The following is a 19,174-nucleotide window of genomic DNA, read 5'->3' on the forward strand; positions in this document are numbered from 1 at the left end:
GTGCTGCATTACCTATTGCATGGGTGGGGCTTCAGAAAGCAAGACCAGGAACTGCATTTCCCACCAAATGGATGAGGTCAAAAGCGTAACTCCAACAAGACTGTAGGATGTGTTTTATGAAGTACCCATGCCTTCAGGGGAGTTAGTATGGATGTATTTCATATCCATGTAAAGTGGGCGTAAGGCGCTCTAATCTGGCAGAGAAAGTTATAAGAAAGACCATTGGTTGGAAGATGATGCTTAATGAATTAAAAAGAAATAGGGCATGGATTTTTAATAATAGAAGTGGTGAGCTACTGGAACACACTAGAAGAGATATTAGTGAATCAACTGTCTTGCTTGATGTTTTCATATTAATTCCTTCTTAGAGAATGCATTTCAGAGAAGCACAAGTTACCTCTTGATATGAGAGTAAGAGAAGGAAATGCAGTAGTCTGAGGAGTCAGATCACATGAACAATTTATTTTCTAAACTTCTGGATTTCTGAAACTCTCCTGTATGTCAGTATATAGGGTTGTTTTTATATAGGGTGTTTTTATTCAAAAACATGATATGCTGCTAACATGTGACACAAGCACGTTTGTGTCTGACGTTCAAGACTTGTGAATCCTGCAGCTCTTACTGGCTATGGCAGGTGTTTAGTGAAAATGAAGTCAATGAGGACTTTTTTTTCCTGTTGTATCCATGTCTAACTAAGCAAGGAAGCTCTCCTGCCTGTAAGCTTTGAGCAGCTATTCTGAGCTTCTTGTACCAGACACATTACTTAAATGCTACTCTAGGTTGGCTTTTAATTTTAGTATTTCTTTCATTGAAGGAATCCTTGTCCATGTTTCCTAAACCCCGAAGAAAATTCTTCCGATCTACAAGAAATTAAGAGAGTCAACAGAGATTTTCAGGTAACAATTTGATTCTGTAACTAGTCTTCTTCATTTGTGTTTCTTCTTCATCTCTTCCTTCAATCCCCTTTCTCTCACACAAAACCTCAGAACTGAGAGGAGAGACTGGGGAAACAGCTTGGCTACAGTTTAATTAAAATCCTGGCCTCCTAGCTGATTATCAGCAATGCAGTCTTTCTGCCTTAATGTTTTGAGTTTAATTGTTTGGGCATTTGGAAAGAAGTTGCTGGTGATGGCTGTTTTGTTGGCGTACATTCATTATAAATGCAATGGGTAGCTCACAGGAGTTGACATGCTACTGCAAGGATAACAAATTAACTTTCATCAGCAGTTTTGTCATTACTCTTAGCAAAGGAAATGAATTAAACTAACCTGATATTCTTTTTTTTTTTTTTTAATCATGGGCTGAGAGTTAGTACACAGCTTACTATGGGTCAGCTAATTATCTGAGAGTAACTTTTCATAGCCTCTAGCTTAAGATTCACTCAAGTTTAACAAAGGTTATAAATAGCCATTGGAGCAGAAGATTTTTCTGTCGTTAGTTCTGTGAATGCAGGGATCGCTATGGGATCACAGTATGTTCTCCAGTCCTCTTGTTCTTTCTATGGCAGTAGGTGTTGTCTGATGGATCTGACAGAGCTCAAAAAATCCATCTTGGAAAACACATTGACTTACCCATGTGGACAATTTTTATTAGGGAAGTGGGACTAGAGCTGTTCTGAGATATAACCAGGACCTTCAGAGTTTATACCCATAAGCTGGAAGGTATTAAGAAGATAGCTTTATTATCTGTATGATAATATGTATGTCTGTAGGCATAGTTTTCAAAAGTAGCAGATGTTTTTCAGTGCTTATATTTTATTTTACTTCCAGCACACCTTTCTGAAAAATCGAACATGTTCCACATGTTCGTCTTCCCAATCATCTGTCTCTTCTAAAAAATTTGGCCTTGTTCCTTTTTCTAATTCTCTGTATTTTTTTTCTTCTTATGAAGCACTGATTTCTGTAAGATACAAACCACATTTTTTTGGTCAAAGTTAAGCAACTTTGCTTTTCCAAATGTCTTTGCTTCTTCACATTTTTCTCACAAAAATCTCTTCCAAATTATCTACTTTGCCATTCTCTTGACCGTTCCATACTATTCAGCTGGATTTGTACTGTTATGCCAACCTACATTGAAAAAATGTAATACGCACGTTTTTACAATAGCCGTTACATGGTAGATGATCCTTGCAAGTTCTTTTCCTGTTTCCACCCATGCAACTCCCCACAGGCTGAAGCCTTACAGCTGGTCAGCAGTGGTCAGTATGAACAGCGTGAGGACTTTGCAGTTGTTGTGCAGCCATTTTTCCGAAACACCATCTTGCCTACGGACAGCGTGAGTCTCCTTTTTCTTTTGCATCTTGCATAGACCACTATCTTGATTTCTCTAAGTTGGCAGAATCCGTGAGGCAAGGACTGTGTTGTTGGTTTTTTTTTTGTTTGCACAGTTTAGAGGTCACAAAGTAGAGCCTGCAATAAAAGTGGCAGAGGAGAAGACAGGAAAAGCTGTGCTGCCTGTGGATCAAAACAGCTTTGGGAAACATTCACAGTGGGCATGCTGCACCTAGGCACCCTTGTGCTTCATCTGAACTACACATTGTCCCCTTTTGCTTCTGCTGTTGGAGGGCTTGCTTGGCCTTCACCATGATGTTCTTCTCCGCTTTAGGTTGTTGAATGGGTTCAGGCTTTCTCCACAGGGAGACCAGCATGCTTGACTCGCCTAAGAGTGGAAACAGGAAGCAGCTTTTGAAGCCAAAGGCTGATTCTCCCTTCTTTTATATGGCTCTAACATTATATATGTTCTGTAGTTAAGGATACAAATTCTTGGTATGGACCCTGGTCAGAAGCACTCAGTTTTGCATAATACTCATCTTTTTGTTATAGCATCCTTATTTTGTTTTGCCACTCCAAATAATGGTTACAGTTCTAGTAGTGATAAGGTGTATTTTCCTTAGTACTGATATTTGCCTCTCATGGATAAACCCACGGTTTTTGATATTTTCTGAAATCCAGTACAAATTTGAATATCTGAAAGAATCTCAGTTATGAAAGTTTGGTCAGCAAAGATTAAAGTAAATGTTTTTTGTTTTTTGGTTTTTTTTAATCTGTTCTGTTCAAGGTAAAGTACAGATCAATGGCTGGGTCCATATAAGAGCTGTGACTATTGGTACAATGATAAGTCTAGATTTGTTATGGAAATTGCTTCATGAAGTTGAACAGGAGATCTCAAGGTGCAATAATCTGTCAATAGTTACGAGCGCCTAACTTTGTCTGCAGTGTCAAAATGTGAACAGATTGCATTTAAGGAAAATCACAGAATCGTAAGGGTTGCAAGGGGCCTCTGAGATCATCTAGTCCAACTCCTTGCTAAAGTAGGTTCCCTACAGTACATTTCATGTTTCCTGTTCCTGAGCTCTGTCAGTCAAAGTAAATAAGTTTTTCCCCATGTTCATATGGAACTTCCTATGTTTCAATTTGTGCCCACTGATCCTTCTTCTGTCACTGAGCACTGCTGAAAAGAGCCTGACTCCATCCGCATGACTTCCACCTTTTGGATATTTATAAGCATTTGTAAGATCTCTTGACCTTCTCTTGTCCAGGCTGAATAGCCCCAGGGCTCTCAGCCTTTCCTCACATGGGAGATGCTCCAGGTCTCTCATCAGCTTCATGGTCCTCCACTGGACTCTCTAGAAGTTCCCCATCTTTCTTGAACTGGGGACGCAGAGCTGAATACAGAAATCCAGATGTGGCCTCACCAGGGTAGAATAGAGGGGAAGGATCACCTTGCTCAGCCTACTGGCCACACTGTTTGGAATGCACCCCAGGATACAATTGGCCTTCTTGGCCACAAGGACACACTGCTGGCTTATGGACAACCTGATGTCCTCCAGGACACCCAGTTCCTACTCTGCAGATACAAAAAAGTGTGAAGTGGGTATGACAAATACAGTGCACTTTTAGATACAATATGTCAACTCTTAAAATGTGAAATGTATTTAGAAATTTATTTTGCTTTTTATTGCAGAATGGCAAGCCAGATCTGAGCTTCTTTGCTGCAGACTGCTTTCATTTCAGTGAAAAAGGCCATGCTGAGATGGCTATAGCTCTCTGGAATAATATGGTAAGAGACTACAAAGTAGATCCCAATGTGCTTGTTGTAGGAGTCCCAACAAAAGATCATGAGAAAGGATGTTTGTGTGAAACAAAAACAGTAAACAAGAAATGAACCTGTTATGCTAACAGGAAGAGGACTACTGAACTCTGAGATCCTTCTTTGTCTGCATTGCTTGGGAACACAACTGACAGCAGTTTTGTTGCCTTAAACAGTATAACCCTTTGCTTATCATCTTTGCTTATGAGAAAGTCTGAGTGTTTCAACATACTCTGAAGAAAAATTCCTTTCTGCTTTGGTAATTAATATGCACTAAGGCAAAAATCAGCCCAGTTAAATATACAGTCCCATATGTTTCCTGAAAAAGCCTGTTGAATGAGCCTACCTTTCCTCATTGACATCTCCTAGACTCATTATGAAAAGACGTGATCAATTTCTTTCTTTCTTTTTTTTTTTTTACTACCATTAAAAGTGTTGTATCATCCACTCAAATATCTGAGGCAATTCTGTCAGAGCCACTGAAGCTAATGGAGGTCTGAAGTTACACCTATGATTCCTCTGCTTGCAGTCATGTTCCTTCTGTCATTTTGAGGGAAACAATTTTGAATAGTGCTGGCACAGTGTATAAGAAGCATATGCTAGACTTGATAACTCCAAGGTAACAGTCACTTTTGGAATGATGTTATTTCCCATAGTCGAAAAAAGACTATGGTGCTTTCATGCCACAGCAACATTTCCTCTTCTTGTCTCATTAACACCAGTTCGCAAATACATTGTGCCAGCAGAAATGCTGTATCCTGGTTTGTGCAAGAAACGGACATAAATAGAGGAGAAACTATTTTCAGTTTTACTTAAACTTTGAGCAAGATAAGAAACTTACAACATACTCCATAAGGAACTTCAGCACAAGGACTAGGACATCCCGGACAGAAACCTATGCAGTTGCTCTCTGTAACACATGAGCTGTAAGTCCAGGGTTATGGAAAACAGTGCGTGTGCTTGTGTTATTTATTTGTGCACCCAACAAATCTGCCTATTTTTCAGCTTCACTATGTGGGTCTCCAGATGGTGGCAGCCTAGCAGGCTTCTTTGTGTAGTGGCTCTAACAAGGCTCGAAGTGGTTCAGGACCCCCTGACAAATGTAAATAACATTCAAATAGTGCATGGCTGCAGATCCCAAGAAGAAAAAGAGAAAATATCTGGGCATATGGTAGCCTTAAAATGGGTTTGTTGACATGCGATATTCTTATTAGCCATTACTCATTCCTGAATCATGATCAGTCCTTTTTCTTTGCCACTGGAGCTTTATTCTGTCCAGACTGTCACTCATTTCCCACATATAAGAATATTGACACATCTTTCTACTGCGTACTGGGAATCAGATTCTTAATAATGCAAACTCTTCACTTCCATAGAACTCTGTCGGTTCATGTTGATCAGACTAGTTCCTAGTTAAATCTATTTCTTGTAATACATCCCTTCTTTCCACTCACTGTCCATGTATGGAGAGGTTGTGCAAGCTTACTGTAAGGCCGTATTGTTTTGCTGTTCCCTGAAGAGCCCAGCAAGAAGTAGGCTTATTGCCAAATGACATGTATTCTCATCAGTCCACACAAAGGGCTAGACTGTGCCTGGCCACTGTGTGGCTATGCAAGGATGGAGACAGCTTAAGGAGTCTCTTCCTCACCCTGATGTTCTCTGCCCTTCCTGCCTCGTGCAAAGCGAAGTGTGCTCCTACCCTATGAAGTCAGAAAACTCTTCAATCTTAACAGTCTCCTACTGGTCCCAGATCCACCCTATCAGCCTTCTGGCCCACAGACAGTGTGTTTAGCTTGCATTATGCCTCTGTGTTTGCTACATGCTACCAGAGGATCTGCATGTGTGTTCCAGAAATTGTCCTGTACACTTATGGACTTGGAGATGCTGTCATCTTTGGAGCTCAGAAGAGAATGCTCCTGAGGTACGCATCGCATAGAGTCAAAGTGAAAAGGACAGGCTATAGAATTCTGCATCTTACTGTCCTTTGCCTGAGCATTATGCCAGACCCCTTGCCAAGTGTTCTGGCACAGAAACTGTTATGGTTTCCTACAACTAACCAGTCAGGCTGCAGACAGACTGGTACAACAAATGAGCCACATAGCTTTCAAATAATTACATCAGAACTTGAACTTTTCCCTTCAAATGCAATAAAAGAAGCAAATTCCATCTCCATAACATTAGCAAGAAGGCAGGCCAAACAATTAGGACTCATAGGTGTCCAACAGGACCTTGTTTGACAAACAGTAAAACATGACCCTCTGATTTACTTCTCACCTTCTCTGCACTTCTTACATTTATTTCCTCCTCATATCTTTAACACATGAAGCATCAGCTTCTTTATCTTGTGTTGGTTCATCTCTCCCCTTTGATTTTTTTCTGTGTCTATTTTTGTTTTGTATAAGAAACCAGAGAAAGTATTCCCATACTGGAATTTTGTTATCAAGATTTTTTCTCCATCTTGTGTTGGTTTTGTCAAGATATTGTTTCTCTCCACCATGCCAGTGACACTTTAGTCACATGGGACAGTAGATGTATGTATAGATGGCAGCAGCAGCAACAGCAGTCCTCTGTGCTGTATGCCCAGAAGTGCTGGGTGACAGTTCTGCAGTTTTCTATGGGCCAGTCCTTAGGTCATTACTTCTGGCATGTCGATACACAGTTGTAAACGCTTCAGTCAACATGACTGATCAAGCTTCTACTTGTTAGCTTAACTATGGTAACGGATGGCATGTGCACTCCTTGCCAACCACGGATGCTGTGCTGCTAGCCTGGACATATTTTATTTTGCATCTGAAACGGACTCAGAGAGAGCCTATGGTCAGCTCAGCTGACAACTGATAATCTAAAAGGCTTTATTTAATTCACTTCTTGCAGTCTTGTGAACTTAGCCTTAGCTAAAACTCCCCGGGCATTTCTTGTCTGAGTGTAGACTGCAAAGGTTAGTATTGTCCCCTCCTGCCTGTGCAACTCCACATCATTTCTGAACGCATTTCTGTCACCATGACACCTAAGCTTCTTTCTTTCAGTACTGTGCTTAGTAATGTGACTAACATCTCTCGTGATTTTTTTTTCTTTGTGGTTTATACTGTCATTTGAGATGTCCATGTGGGAGAACTGGGTGTATGGTGCACTACTTTGTTGTAGCAGAATATTTGAAGTATGTGGTAGTCAGAGCTATTTTCTCCTGCACTCCGTGCAAAAGGAGGAAAGGCTTCTCCTGTTGTTTGCTTCTTGAGTTTCTGCAGATGCTGTGTCAGATTCTCAATGTCTTCAGTTCACGAGTGTTAAAATGTTTGGAAACTTTCCTATGATGCACCTTCTCCCACGTTTCTTCAGTGCTGCAGGCATCAAAAGGCTGGGTAAAAACTTGTAGGCACACAGGAACCTGAGGAGAAAAAAGATCCTCACTGTTTACTATTGCTTTTCCCTTCCTCAGATGGAACCAGTTGGTGAAAAGCAGACTTACAACAACTTTACCTATGACAGATCAAAACTCAAGTGTCCAAACCTTGTAAGTAAAGGCCATACTCTTCTTTAACCACATTTTTTTTCCTCTGTTCTTATTGTTCCTTGTTTTTGTTTGTTTGTTTGTTTTTTTCTCAAGAATATCTTTGTAAAGGTTTTAAATAGCAAAAATATGCTGCTGTTTATTACACTCTGGAAATTCTACAGAAGGTTTAATGCCATAGATCTATCCTTACTGCAATGGAAAGTCTCTACTTTGACCTGGTTTTAATGAATGCAGACATTTCCATGTGGTTGTTTGCAGCAAACAGATTTGGAATTGATGCCATCACTTATGTTTCTAAGGTGACTTCTCTTTTTAATTCTAGGAACTTCAGGCAATGGGGAAGAAATCAGTTTGGGCTAAGGCAGAACAGTTGATTGCCTGTCTAGAAATTGACTCCCCTCTCTGGGAGGGGGGGTGCTATGCTGTCTGAACACTGCTGCAAGGTGTCTCTGGTCAGTAAAACCTTTCGTCTCTCTTTGTAGGAGAAACCCTTTCTTTCCACACTGAGAAACAGTGGATTCAGGAATTCAGCTCTCAACTTGGAGAAGACGGAACCTTCAGTCCCCTACTGGGCTGTCATTGTGGCTGCAGTAGCTGGAGTCCTGGTGGGCTCTTTGCTCCTTTGGGCTGTGTCAAGAAGAAGAGCCAGGAGACACCAGCGTGACATCGATGCAGAAAAGAACATGAAAACAACATCTCTTTAAAACCAATGGAGCAAACATCTGTCTCTGCAGAATTAGAAAACAGTTGGACATTCGTCAAACTTTGTTTTTAGCCAGGAATTTTTGGGCCCACTGGTATTGATCAGAAAGGCATTGTAGAAAGGCTAGCTTTTGCAGATCAGTGAGGTGGACAATGGAGTTCAAAAAGTTAAAGCTTTTCCATGCTGGGATATGCTTCTCAGTTTCTTGAATATCACACAGAATTTATTCATGCACCTTTGCACCTTATTTGTCCCTTTTTCCTATAAAACTCTGTGTATAAAATGTTAGATGCTCATGATTGTGACCTGGTGCTCCCCAGTGGTAAGGTGTGATAAAGAAGAAAAGTAGCAATTTCACATGTTAGATTCCAATAAGACCACAGAGCTGAGCTGATGGTGCTATGGTCATATTGGAACTTTCAGGAAAGTACAAAGGAAAGTGCAATGCCAAGGAAACATCCTCTAGCATCTTCTGAGCAGCCGTGTAACAGAAGGGTCTGGCTCTTGTGGCACCTGTGGCATGTTCAGTTCTCTCAGATTGGAATCACTGTGGTTGTTCTCTCAGTAAGAATTTGCAAAACTTTTTCAAACTTCTCAGGAGTTCAGAGTTGATCTTTTCCAGTAGTTAGACATCCCTTGTGTGATACTTGCATACTACATATATTCACAGTAGTCCTGTTTGTCAGTACCTTTATTTCACATGCCAAATACTTTTATTTTTGATTTTATTGAAACTGAAGTGTAGTTTGTAATGGTGTGTCTTTTTTTTTTTTTTTTAAGGTTTCTACATTTCCATTCCAGAAATGCAAACAAGCTGAAAATTAAAACTGTTTCAGAGAAAAAAAGTTTCTTTTTTTGGGTTTCTTAAATCTAGTCATTACACAGACATAGAAGGTATTCAGACTTCGTTTCACTCATTCTTCTGGCCAAGATAAAAAGAGATGGGTAAAATACGGCGTGTGTAGTCAGGAGCTGCAGCTCCACTCATCCCTCCTTTGATCTGCTCTCAAAGGTTGGACTGTTAGTGGTAGGACTGTTGTTTGCATAAATCCTATCCACAGGTGTGTCTGAGCACAGCAGCTCTATATGCAGCCCCAAAGAGAGATGTACTTGAAATGCAAAACAGAAGCACCTGTGTCTTATTTCAGTGCGGCTCAGGCATAAGCTCAAACTGCTCATCTCTGCTGCTCTTCCTGTCCCTGTCTTCAGTGTGCATCTTAACCATCTACCTGATGTCTGAACTGCTGATATTTATTTAGTTCGACTACTGGAAGCAAAAGCAGCCTTATAATGCAAGACATCTACCGTATTCCAGCACGTTCCACAGCATCATTACCTCAGACATATTATAAGGTGTGAGGGATCTGAGCAAATATCCCAGTGGGTCATGAAGGTGACAATCTCTTCTCATTCCTATATGTTACTCTCATAAGTCCTCTTCCATTCTGTATAGCCACAAATCATGCAGCCCCTGCCTTCATAAGGAAGAGAAAGGTGCCGTTCTCTGTGAAACCTTTCATCAGTACTGGGTATGTTAAAGGAAACTCAAAATGGAATTTCAGTGCTGATGTATTTTTCAAATGATGTGTGTGTGCATGAAGTGGGGTGAGGTTTTTAGAACATGAGCTAGAGCTGCACCGTTCTCTCATTAGGCTCTCCCAGCCTGGAGTTGGATGCAAATCTGATTTGATTTTCATGCTGGTGCACCTTGCAAGAATAACTAGAAGATCCCTTCCTTTTGTAGAAGTCTGAATTTTGCTCTGAGCTTCTGAAAGCCAAGACATCAGAGGTGCAGCCAGTTAAGAAGTGAAACAAAAAGAAGGCCCTTACCTCCTCCAGTGTTTTGAAGGATGCTGGTGGAAATTGTTATTGCCTGGGAGCTTGGGTGACTCCAGACTGTACTGCAGATACTTGGTTCCCTGAAGCATTCGGCTTTGTGAGAAATGCTGCCTTTACTGAAGCTTTTGGGAACTGAGCCTGTTGAGCTTAAACTGTATTGGCTCTGTGCTGCTTCAGCAACAGGAGCCTTTTCCTCTAGTTTCTCTGGGTACAGCTCTACTGCACTATTACAGCAGGAGCACATAGGAGATGGAGCTGGAAACTGTGTGCTCTTTATTTAGCCTGCAGAAATGTCTTCTGGCATCGTGTTGGTATGGACTGAAGAATGTGATGAACTGTATGGACATTTAAAAATAAGATTAGAAAAAAAAAAGGAAGAATCATGCAGTTTTCAGCTGTTTCACAAGCAAAATAATTTCCTTGAAAATACTGATGCCAAGTGCCCTTTCTGTGTTCATTAAATAGAGGTAGGATTAATTATTAGGTCTGGATCTTTGTCTGACTGGATTCAGTTTAGCATTAAATCAGAATCTGTACATCCTGTCTGTCAGTTGTCTGTTTTCCCTCTTTCCTTAATAAGACACCCTTGGTTTCATTGCCCTGTGGCATGTTTCCTCTCTGCACTGCTGGGTGCAGATTGCTTACTGATGCACAAAGGAAGGGAGGCATAGGAGGAACTTCAAGTCTGTGTGAAAAAAAGCATAAAAAGCATGGGTGTTCTAGCCCAGGATCTTACTTCAGACAGTGGTGATCTCACCTGCTGCTGAAAAGCACCTCGTATGTCTTCTGAAAACTGGCTTAGCTCTTCCACTGAGGGAGAGCTGAAGCTTGGTGCCCATGGACAGTCATTGGCCAAGGGAGTGCCCAGTGTGGGTTACTGCTAGGAGAAGTGCTGTGCTGTTGCCTGGCCCTGGAAACTGATCCGGTCTTCAAGGGAAGTGACAGAGCCTAATAACTGTTGGCAGTTTGTCTACAGCTGAGGCAGCAGCCGAATTGAACTTCTGTCCTTTTTGTCTATTGATGGAAAAGCCCTGGATTCTTACAGCTCTGTAGTTATTCATGTTCCCTGTATCTGGGACTTCGGGAACAGAAAGAATGGCCATCCAAGATGTGGCTCACAAATTACTTACAAGGAAACAGGTCTCCTCAGAATCACAGATCTCTAAGCATGATTTCTGAGAACTATCACATTAAAACTATTTCTATCCCCAGTACAGAGTTTGCTCATCCAGAGACCTGAATATTATTTCTAGCAGCATTACACTGTATCCAAAAAAGAGGGTGGTGGAAGAAGGGAAAGAAACTGGAATGGTTAACATCACACATCTTCCATGTAATCATCAGCAACTGGCGCAGATACTACACTACCTTTCACTTGTTGAATTCCTTTCTGAGAGCAGTCATTTTCTCTTACATAGTTTGAAACTCAATGCTATCAACTCATAGCTGAAAGGTGCAATAAATAAAAAAAAAAGCTTTACACTTTGGTGAACCTCCCAGCACAAAGAAATTTTTATTGCTCTGTTTTTGCCCACCAGAGAGAACCCAAAAGAAGACAGAAAGCGCATGGCTTGGGCAACTTGAGCACGTGAATCCAAAGAAATATAGGAGAGCTTATTTAAGAGTTGGGACTCCCTGCTGGCTGGAGGCTAGAGGAAGTTGCCTTATGGCTTTCCATTTCTGTGTAACTACTTTGTGGCTGTCAATCATAACATGATCGTAACTGGATTAATGTATGTGGGTTTTACTGAGAAAATTTCATTAAAGAGCTTTGTAGTGTGCTTTTTTTTTGTTTCCTAGTTATAGAGTTTGTAGATGTTGGGTATGGAAATGTGCTCATATCCTCTGTTGGACAGAGTATGGGGTCCATGAATGTGCTTCAGTGGTAGAGTACTTTGTGCTCTCCAGTCTCTCTGCTTCCTCACTAGAAGGTTTTAAGAGTCCCTTTGGACTGACAGTGCTGTGTGCATGTGGCTCAGTGAGAGGCAGGAGAGGACTTCTGCCACTGATCCACGAGCTGACCCTGCGGTGAGATATTTCAGATGGAGAAACCAGCCACTTCCAAACACCTAACAGTGCTCTCATTGCTGAAAAGAGATTATGGACATGAAGGAGAAAAGTGGTCTGTTGCCTTGAAAGCATCCGTGTTTTAACTGTCACAGGTTCTTTAAAATTCCTTCTCTCTTAAAAACAAGCCGTGAAGGGAACAAAACCCCTTTTGCTACCATTTGTGTTTGTTAGGTGACTGGGAGCACCACCTGAGGGCCACAATGTGTTGTTTAGGTCACAGTAGGAGACAATCCCCAAAACAAAAGAGCAGCCAAGGCTGCTCAGCAGCTCAACAGCAGCAGGGAAGTTGGGCCTTGGGCATTTCACAGCGGGTGAATGAGACAAAGTGCTTTCAGTGCTGTCACATCAGCTCAGGTTTGTAGCCAGAGCCTTCCATTGCAGTCACAGGCACCAGCCAGCTCAGCAACTCTGCACCTGTCAGGGATTTACACACACTTGACAGGCTGCCCATAGGTGTCTTCTGAAACGCCTTACAGATCAAAGTAAAACACAGGAGCTAGAACCAAGTGGAGAGGATGCAGTTGGGTTGGACAATGTGTACCTTGAAAATTCCCAAGCTGGCTTGGCTCTGCTCAGCTCTTTCCTTTCATCAGCAGTGGCCAACTTCATTCAAAGTTCATCTGTATGTAAATACAGCCTCCAGGGCCTGGAGTACAGTAGCTCCTTGATTTCCCAAAGCAAAATTGTGTGACTACACAAATAATATAGTAACCCCGAATACATCTTCCAGATCTTCTGGGAATCAGGCCCTGATACACCTGGGCAGTGAATCCCAATGGTGAGGTGCTCACTGTAAGCAGCAAGATAACACCTCTGGGGATATGTAATAGCAGAACTTCCCGTGTCTAAATGCTTTCTAAGTCCCCAGAGTTGCCAATGAATTCTGAAGAAATCACGTGGCTTTTATTGACTGTGCTTAACAAGATTGAACATCTGTATGCCATCCCTTTCAAAGTCATCTGTGCTACCTTTTTGTGAGTCTGGGTTGAAAATGACACAAATGCTTCTCAGCCCACAGCATAACGTCCATCCACCACACGCTTGTTTTGTGGCACAAGCTGACATTTTCCTGCTGTTGCTGCTGCACAAGTCCAACAACCTCTTCACCTCTCCCCTACCTGAGGCATCCTTCAGTACTGCTGCCAGAAACCTATGGTGTACAGTAGGCAAATGAACCAGCCTGGCAATTAGGACATTCTCCTGGCTGTTACTTATTCTACAGTGAAATACTTGATGCCTTTATTGAAACATCGTCTAAAGTGTCTTACAAATATTTATTAGGGTAATTTGAGTGTCCCAACATTCCTGTGAGGCAGCCTTATTACCCCCCACACGTTCCCTAAGGACGACGAAATGTGTGTGCAGAGAGGTGAAGTGATGTTACCCCAGGCGAGGTGATGAGTCAGTGGCTGAGCAGGAAATTAAACTCAGAAGCCCTGGCTCCACAGACACAGCCCAGTTGTGTAACCACTGCACGACTTATCACTCAATCACCAACACAGCAGACTGGTCGCTGTGCCAGTTTTATGCCTGGTTTTTCCCTCTTGAATGCAAACTCAGCAAAACAGCAGCAGCCTGTACAAGTGGGGAGGAGCAGTGGGTGCAGCAAGCTCTGCAGCGTGCAGGACACCGGCAACAGGGCCTGCCCTGGTGCTCCAGAGCCACGTGAGGACAGCAAACACTCAGAGGGGCCCAGGCTGCGCTTATTACGGGGTGCAATGCTATGGGCTCTGCATCACCTTGTTCTGGAGTGATCCTGACGTGTTGCTTGGAGCAGGAAGGGCTGGGGCTTTTGGGCATCTCATCTCAGATCTGTTTGCATGGTGGAGGTATATCCTTTGGGACAGAATTTTTATGAAAAAGAGAAGTCCTACTGGGAAGAAATGGTGAAATGAACTGGTTTTTTTTCTTGCATTGTTGGTCTTCGTTGGTTTGACTTCAAGTTTTTTCCTTGCTGGAAGAGAAATGATGGGAAAAAATTGACCCAAAGTGAAATTTTCCCTTTTAGAATGTTATTGCAAGGCTATTTAGCTCCTTAAAAGACTGTTTAGTTTCAGAACATTCAGAAGCATAGGATGTCTGCCTTTTGATTTATTTTCCAGCTACAACCATACTGTAAAAAATAACACTGATTTGGAACCTTTTGATATTTTTTTAATATTGCCATTCTGATTTTTGAAGCAGGAACTAACTCCAAGGCATCGGAATGTTCAGAGAGGAAGAAGAGTTTTTTCTTCTGAAGGTTGCAGTAAATCCAGACTTTCTACGAGTGCCTGCAAGGCAGCCTCCTGCACAGCCACCTCCTGCAGTGATCCACCTGAGCTGCTGGTGCCACACAGCCCTGCCAGCTCTGAGAGTGACTACAGACTGAAACCACCCTCATGTGGTGTCACCCACACTGCTCGGCAGTGCCAGCACGTGGCTCTGGCACCACTGCATCCTCAGCCAGCTGCAGCACGAAGCTGTGCAGCAAGGGCTGCAGCCCTTGTGCAACCAAGATCGACACGGTAAAGCATTCCTCCCTGACACCAACAGAAAAGGGAAAAGAAGTGTCCTTCCACAAGTAAAGCTGCCTCTCAGTATCTTCACCAGCCTGCCCTCAGCTCATAGCCTCCAACAAACTGCTTGCTCCAACCATGAGAAGGGCCATCTGCTCATTCTTCAGCGTGCAGACAGCAGCCTACAGTCAAGAGCTGCCCTTTGCTTCCTCCCACCAGGCCGTTCTTAGCAGAAACCTGTAGCTCACTCAAATATTTTGTTCTTTGAACCACCGTGACTTTATACAAAAGCAGTTGGGAGCTGGAATGAATCTGCTTGATTGGAAACAGGGTGGCCTCTGCAAACTGTTGAATCCTGAGATAATGTTATTTAATTATGTTATTTAGCAGTGTGCTCTCATTTGGTCATCCTTGGAGCTGTGCCAGCTGACTGCTCACTATGACAGTCTGGTTATAAGTCAGTCTGCCCTCAGCATCAACTGCCTTGGGGCTCTTCCATCTCACTGAACCGGGCAAGCAGGCATGAGGTGCTTCTGATCTGCTCCCTGCATGAAACTGAGGGAATCCAGGAATGTATCAGAAAGGCTTCTCTGTTTCTCTCTCTCTCTCTCCTTTTTTTTTTTTTTTTTTTCCATTGGAACCTGTCCAGATGGAGCACAAACAAGGAGAGGATAAATGCAAAGTGCTCTGCCGCCCTGAAAGCATGCGCTGACGTCAGCGCTCGTGGACTGGCACTTTAATCATCACATGGGGAATGTTTCTCTCTCCCTGTAGCCTCACTTTGAGTTTCTCTGTGCACGAACATTAGCATTTATGGCAAGGAAGATTTATTTTCTTTGCTGGTTAAAAGAGCAGTACATCTGTAATGCTGTACGAGCTGCTAGATGGGGAGCCCTGGAGAGCCAAAATGCTGCAGGCTCAGGCTTGGCACAGCAAGGGCAGCAGAATCGCAGAATGCCTTAGGCTGGAAGGAACCTTGAAGATCACCCAGCTCCAACCCCGTGCCGTGAGCAGGGCTGTCCCCCACCAGCTCAGGCTGCCCAGGGCCCCATCCAACCTGGCCTTAACACCTCAGGGATGGGGCACCCACAGCTTCTCTGAACAGACAAGCCCTCTCCTGTATGTACTTCCTATATGCTGAAAGCTAAGCTGAAAGCAAGAGGCTTATCCGGTCACCATTCACAGCAAAATTATTGGCTTCTCTAAGCCAAACTGTGCAAAATACTCTGGGGGAAAAAAAAAAAAGGCCAACCTGACGTGGTGGCCATTGCACTGTGTGAGTTAGAACAGATTTCAGGGAGCAATCAAAGGATAGGTTTCAGTCTATGTGGTGCAGAGAGATTGCTTCATTCCAAGCATTCAGAAATGTGCTGGAGAGGGGAAAGATGACAGAGATTGATGTTGCAGGCAGGCTGCTGTCGATGCAAATGCAGTCAGCTGGTCCCATTGGCTGCTTTCATTAGAGCGCCTGCTGCACAATGAAGTGGTTTCCTAATTACAGCCTTTGCTTTGCCCTGCTACTGTACAGCTCTGCATCATCAGGCACTGCTGCTTCCTCGCGCTGTTGCAGCACAAGGCAGCAAGGCCTGCCTCAGTGCTAGGCCCTGCTTGCTGGGTAATTAAAGTGGGATTGGGGGGAATTTATGTCACTCCTGTGCATGGTGGGTCCTGGTTCATACCAGGCCTCGGGTGGCAGCGAGCTTGAGGGCATCTAAAACACATGCGCACAGATATCTAGACATCCATCCATCCCAGTTAGTGATGCACTTCACAGGTATTTGAAAACTTGTGTGGTGGTGCATAAGGGACACAGATGGCGATAGGGAACAAGAGCAGAGATAGCCATTAAAGATTTAGCGAGGTTCTGCTCTCGGCATCTTCCCTGGCTCCATCTCTCACACCAAACACGTGCAAGAACTGGAAATACACCTTCCTCCCAGTCACACAGCCACTAGACTTGACACTTATCTTTTAAAACCAGATATTCCCCCTCAATTGCCTCTCCTTCCAGAAAACCACATTTTCTCCAGTTGAGCAGCCAGCAGCTATCAGCTAAAGTCAGACCACTGCACATCATGGGTTGTCTGAGTGATTCGGGCTTTTTAATAACTACTTTGATGTGCTTTTTTTCTATTTGCTTTTTGGATTTGGAGGGCTTGGTTAATGTTTTTTAAACTTTCCAGGGTGGAGACTTTTTTTTTGCTTTTAAATGAAAGTAGCAATTTTCACATAATTACAGAGCTGTGTAAACCAGCACCAAATGTTGTGAAATCCACGATACAATCTTCACAGTGTTCCTGATATTCCAATTGGACTTGCTGATAATGGAACCCAATTTTGTTTGCCTGGTCTCTCTAAACCTGCCAATTGCCAAACTTGCTTAAGTACTAAGTTGGTCAGAATGATCTGTCTGCTCCTCATCTCATATATTTGGCACAGTCTGTGCTTGCCAGAAGAGCTGTGGCATTCTGATCTGGCTCTTCCCACAGTTCTACTAGGTCCAGATGCAGCACAGCAGCCTTCAGCTGTTATTAGTTCCTGGGATTAAATAAACCACACTTAGAGACTGCACACCTTGTCACTATAAACAGTGGGTAGGAACAGAAGACCAGATTCAGCTGGGATGCTCAAGCAGTTTGGACTACAGGCTGCTAAAATGTTTCCAGCAGCCAAAGCAGCCCCTGCTGCTCACTGAGCCCTGGCACTTGGGCAGTGTGCAGGCGGTATGGTACCCAGAGTATGGAGATGGGTGGGAACTTAGTCTGTGTTCCTGTTGCACTGAGTAACCTCAGAAGCATTTGATGAGTGCATGGCAGTGAGCTGTTCCTATACAAACAGTTATTTAAAATGCTGTGTCCTGAAATACCCGCCTCATGGACCAGGAAGTGTCCATGTGTCACTGCTCTGTCCCACCAAGGGAGCTGCCTGGCAGGTGCCAGCTGTGGTGCCCTGGGCTCATGTGGCTCACAGAGCTCACTAGAAAGCAATGGAGAAATGGCTGTCAGCGTTTCTGACCCTTGCTGACTCCTACCAGAGAGTTGATCCTCTGGGATGATCTCATGCGATCATAGCTAAGTCTGCTGTGCCCACTTGATTGGCATTTACATGCTGGCAACTTTTATCTGCAGAGCGGTGGAAGCTCTCAGGCTGGAGCTGCAGGCTGCCTGGTGACTCACCCTGCTGGAGCTGGATCCTGAGCTCTCCTAACCCGTTCCCAGAAATGGATGTCTGAAGCCTCGCATCCACCCTGCTGTCTGCCTATTTGTGTTTCGTGCCTTAGGACAGAAATCTTTCTTCCTTTATTCCTTCCTTGACGTTTTCTGGTTAGAAGATTGATCACAGGAATGAGTGGAACCAAGGAGAAGAAATTGCTCACGCCGTTCATGCAGCTGTCTGCAAACTCCCTGCACCTGTTTGTCCTCCCTATTTTGGGTCTTACAAAATCCCGGAAATTCTTCCTCAAAGCTTTTTCTTTCTCAACGTGTGGCCAGGACAGCTGCCTGTCATCCAGACTAAGGGTGATGCTCAGCCCAGACCCAAGGAGCTGAGGAGAGGCTCATGGTGACCTACAGCTCTTCACAGAGAGTGGTGGGCAGCGCTGAGCTCTGCTCTGTGTGACAGCAACAGGGCCCGAGGGAATGGCATGGAGCTGTCAGGGAGAGGCAGCTGGGGGTTAGGGGCAGGGCTGCACCAGAGGGCAGCGGGCATGGGACGGGCTGCCCAGGGCACAGCCCTGAGCTGACAGACTTCAAGGATAGTTTGGACACTACTCTCAGACACGGGGTTTGGATGTTGGGTAGTGCTGTGTGGAGCCAGGCATTGGGTTCCATGATCCCTATGGATCCTTTCCAACTCAGGATATTCTGTGATTCTATGACTCTACAAGGCTGCCCAGCTCTGCTCTGTGCTCTTCTGTATGGCATGGTGACCTACATACCTGCCCTTCTCTGTAAGTTGTGTTGTCCCGGCTTATCTGGCCCTCCCTTTGCTAAGGGTGATAATACAGAAGAGACCTTTCATTATCTGGCAGCCTCCACCCAGCAGTCCTAGGTTACGTGTGCTGCTCTCTTCCATTCCTGTCTGTTTGTCTCTGACTAAGAACTAAATAACCTAAAGGATTTTCATCCAGGCATCTTTGTGGAGTCTTAAATCTTAATCCGTTCACAATCTTAACTAATTGGATTGCTTTGTGGAAGAAAGCTGTCTGTGGTTTGACTTTCTGCAGAACACCTAACAAAAAAAAAATTAAAAAAAAAGCAAAAAGATAGAATCTAATGGCTGTTACGAAAAAAAAGTAAACTGCATCACAGCTTGCCCTGTTGCACAAGAGGTGCAGACAGTGCTGAAATGTGCAGAGGAGGTTTTGCACACATAAGCAAATCTGCAGGCTGCGTGGTGCTTAATAGTGCTCTGCCCTTGCAGGTCACTTATGGAGAGAATAAGCAGCAGCATTCCTGCAACTGG

The 19,174-nt window shown here is 43.6% G+C and overlaps 1 protein-coding gene across 1 annotated transcript in view; it reads left to right on the plus strand.

The window, feature by feature from the left end:
- Positions 1-10,620, plus strand: part of PLB1 (phospholipase B1) — an 82,398-nt gene extending 71,778 nt beyond the window's left edge. The window contains exons 54-58 of the mRNA XM_042895253.1: positions 815-896; positions 2,170-2,274; positions 3,964-4,059; positions 7,526-7,600; positions 8,083-10,620. Coding sequence (XP_042751187.1) covers positions 815-896; positions 2,170-2,274; positions 3,964-4,059; positions 7,526-7,600; positions 8,083-8,304 — 580 coding nt within the window. The 3' untranslated portion in view covers positions 8,305-10,620. The remainder of the gene's footprint in view (positions 1-814; positions 897-2,169; positions 2,275-3,963; positions 4,060-7,525; positions 7,601-8,082) is intronic.
- Positions 10,621-19,174: the final 8,554 nt, after the last annotated feature.

This window comes from Lagopus leucura, unplaced genomic scaffold, assembly GCF_019238085.1.
Source record: "Lagopus leucura isolate 7727_CA_CO unplaced genomic scaffold, USGS_WTPT01 Super-Scaffold_73, whole genome shotgun sequence".
NCBI lineage: Eukaryota > Metazoa > Chordata > Aves > Galliformes > Phasianidae > Lagopus > Lagopus leucura.